This window comes from Fragaria vesca, linkage group LG1 (genome assembly GCF_000184155.1).
Source record: "Fragaria vesca subsp. vesca linkage group LG1, FraVesHawaii_1.0, whole genome shotgun sequence".
In the NCBI taxonomy this organism is placed as follows: Eukaryota; Viridiplantae; Streptophyta; class Magnoliopsida; order Rosales; family Rosaceae; genus Fragaria; species Fragaria vesca.
In genome coordinates, this window is record NC_020491.1 from 14,297,231 (window position 1) to 14,299,250 (window position 2,020).

At 36.6% G+C, this 2,020-nt stretch overlaps 1 protein-coding gene across 1 annotated transcript in view; it reads right to left on the reverse strand.

The window, feature by feature from the left end:
- The window catches only part of LOC101315185 (protein FAR1-RELATED SEQUENCE 5-like), a 10,293-nt gene extending 9,272 nt beyond the window's left edge, over nucleotides 1–1,021 (reverse strand). Inside the window, exon 1 of the mRNA XM_004289297.1 lies at nucleotides 112–1,021. Within this exon, the coding sequence (XP_004289345.1) occupies nucleotides 112–1,021 (910 nt within the window). The remainder of the gene's footprint in view (nucleotides 1–111) is intronic.
- Between the last annotated feature and the right edge of the window lie 999 nt (nucleotides 1,022–2,020).

Below are 2,020 nucleotides of genomic sequence, written 5' to 3' on the forward strand. Positions count from 1 at the left end.
TCCATCTTGGAAGAATAAAATGTGCCGGTATTGTTTCCATATCCAAACGTGAAAATACCTTCAACAAGTGCCTACAAAGTATTCCAACAAACTCAAAATTTTGGCACTCACAAGAACCCTCATAAGTCGTCAAATCTAACTTCACCATAAAATCTTGCTCATGTTCTCCGAGCCTTTTTTTCACCAAGTATGAGTGCCATTCATTGTCATGTTCCCTTTCTTCAACTTTATAGTGATTAATTTGACTCCATTGTGCCTTGAATTTGTTGAAAATATTTCTGGTATACAACTTTGATGCATCTTTCAGAAGGAATTCATCATCATTCACAATTCGAAACTTGTGTTCTGACTCAAAGTCTTCCTCACTTTCATTTTCTATAATCCTCTTCAATGCTTGATCATATCTAACCACAAACTCTCTAAGATTTGTCGTTGATGTAACAAACCCATCAAAAAAAGAGTTAATTCCCTCACTGCGTCCAGTAGTATTCATTCCTGCAAAGAAGGTTCCATGATGATAAACCGGCACCCAAGAAGTACGTATCTCATAAAGATTATTTAACCAATCATTTTCTTCTAATTCATATTCAGTCATTAAAGTCTTCCATTTATCTTCAAAGTCTTCAGTCCTGTATGTAAATTGAATACATTTCTTCATCTCCTTTTTGAATTTTGATTTCTTGTAGTACACATGGGACAACTTCTCAACAAACTTCTTCTTGATATGCCAAAGGCATAAGCGATGGTGAGTGTTTGGAAATATCTTGGCAATTGCTCCTTTCATTGCCAAATCTTGGTCAGTTATAATGGAAATTGGATGACGACCTCCCATTGCTTGTAACCATGTCTCAAATAACCACAAAAAGTTAGTCTCTGTCTCATCTTGTAGAAGTGCACAACCAAACTGTATCGACTGCCAATGGTGGTTCACTCCTGTGAATGGCGCAAAAGGCATATCATACTTGTTTGTCCTGTACGTTGTGTCGAATGTGACCACGTCTCCAAAATATTCATAGGCCATGCGTGATCGAGCGTCAACCCAAAAGAAATTAGTTGCTCTTCCATCTTCATCGCATTGGATTGCATAAAAAAATCGGGGATTTTCAGCTTGTTTTTTCTAAAGTAAGTGAGCATTGACTGAGCATCTCCTCCATCCAGCTGTCTATAACAAACATTTCTTAAATGATTATAACAATCTCTTTTGTTAAAACCAATTTGAGCACCACCAAGGATTGAATGAACGTTTGCAATCGGCAAATTTTCTTTATGAAATATCTCTGTCATACTCCTTGCTGCTTTAGGCATATGTTTATTTGACTTCATCTTCTTTCTTCTTACTGGAGTAACTACTTTGTGATTGTGAAAGTCTCTAAAAACAGATACCTTCCATTTGTTTGACCACTTGTCATGAATGATCTGCATACTAGCTTTGCACCCACATTTCACAGTAGAACAATTTCTACTCACTTTCTTTTTATTCATATCGCTACCTTTCTCAGCATGCTCAGTCCCATTAGCATCCTCGTTTCCGGTCTCAGTATCATTTTCACTAGTCTCTGTCTAATTGTTTTGTTTCCACACCTCTTTTACGGTTTTCTTCCAGACATATTTTCCCTGATGAGCACAAACGAATTGGCAACTAGTCACCTCGTCTGAGCGGGATCTTGTCCTTTTAGAAGATTGTGTTCGAATCCAAAAGCCTTCTTCCCGATCGTATTCTTCGTAATATTTTCTGGCTTCATCTACTGTTTCAAAAAGCATTCCTACATATGGTGCTTCCACTTGTTCAATTTCAACTCTTCTAATTGGAGTACTCGTTGCATGGTTCTCTACTTGAGGTGTGTCTGTAACCTGTATATAACAATAATCATGCTTACCATTATCATTCATTCATGCTACGTACATATAGAATCCACGTATCTAGGATAAAACAAAGGTTATGATGCGTAGATATTATAAAAATAGATGAACTCATGAAGAAATTTACAATTATTGAACATGAAAGCCAAACATATGACAT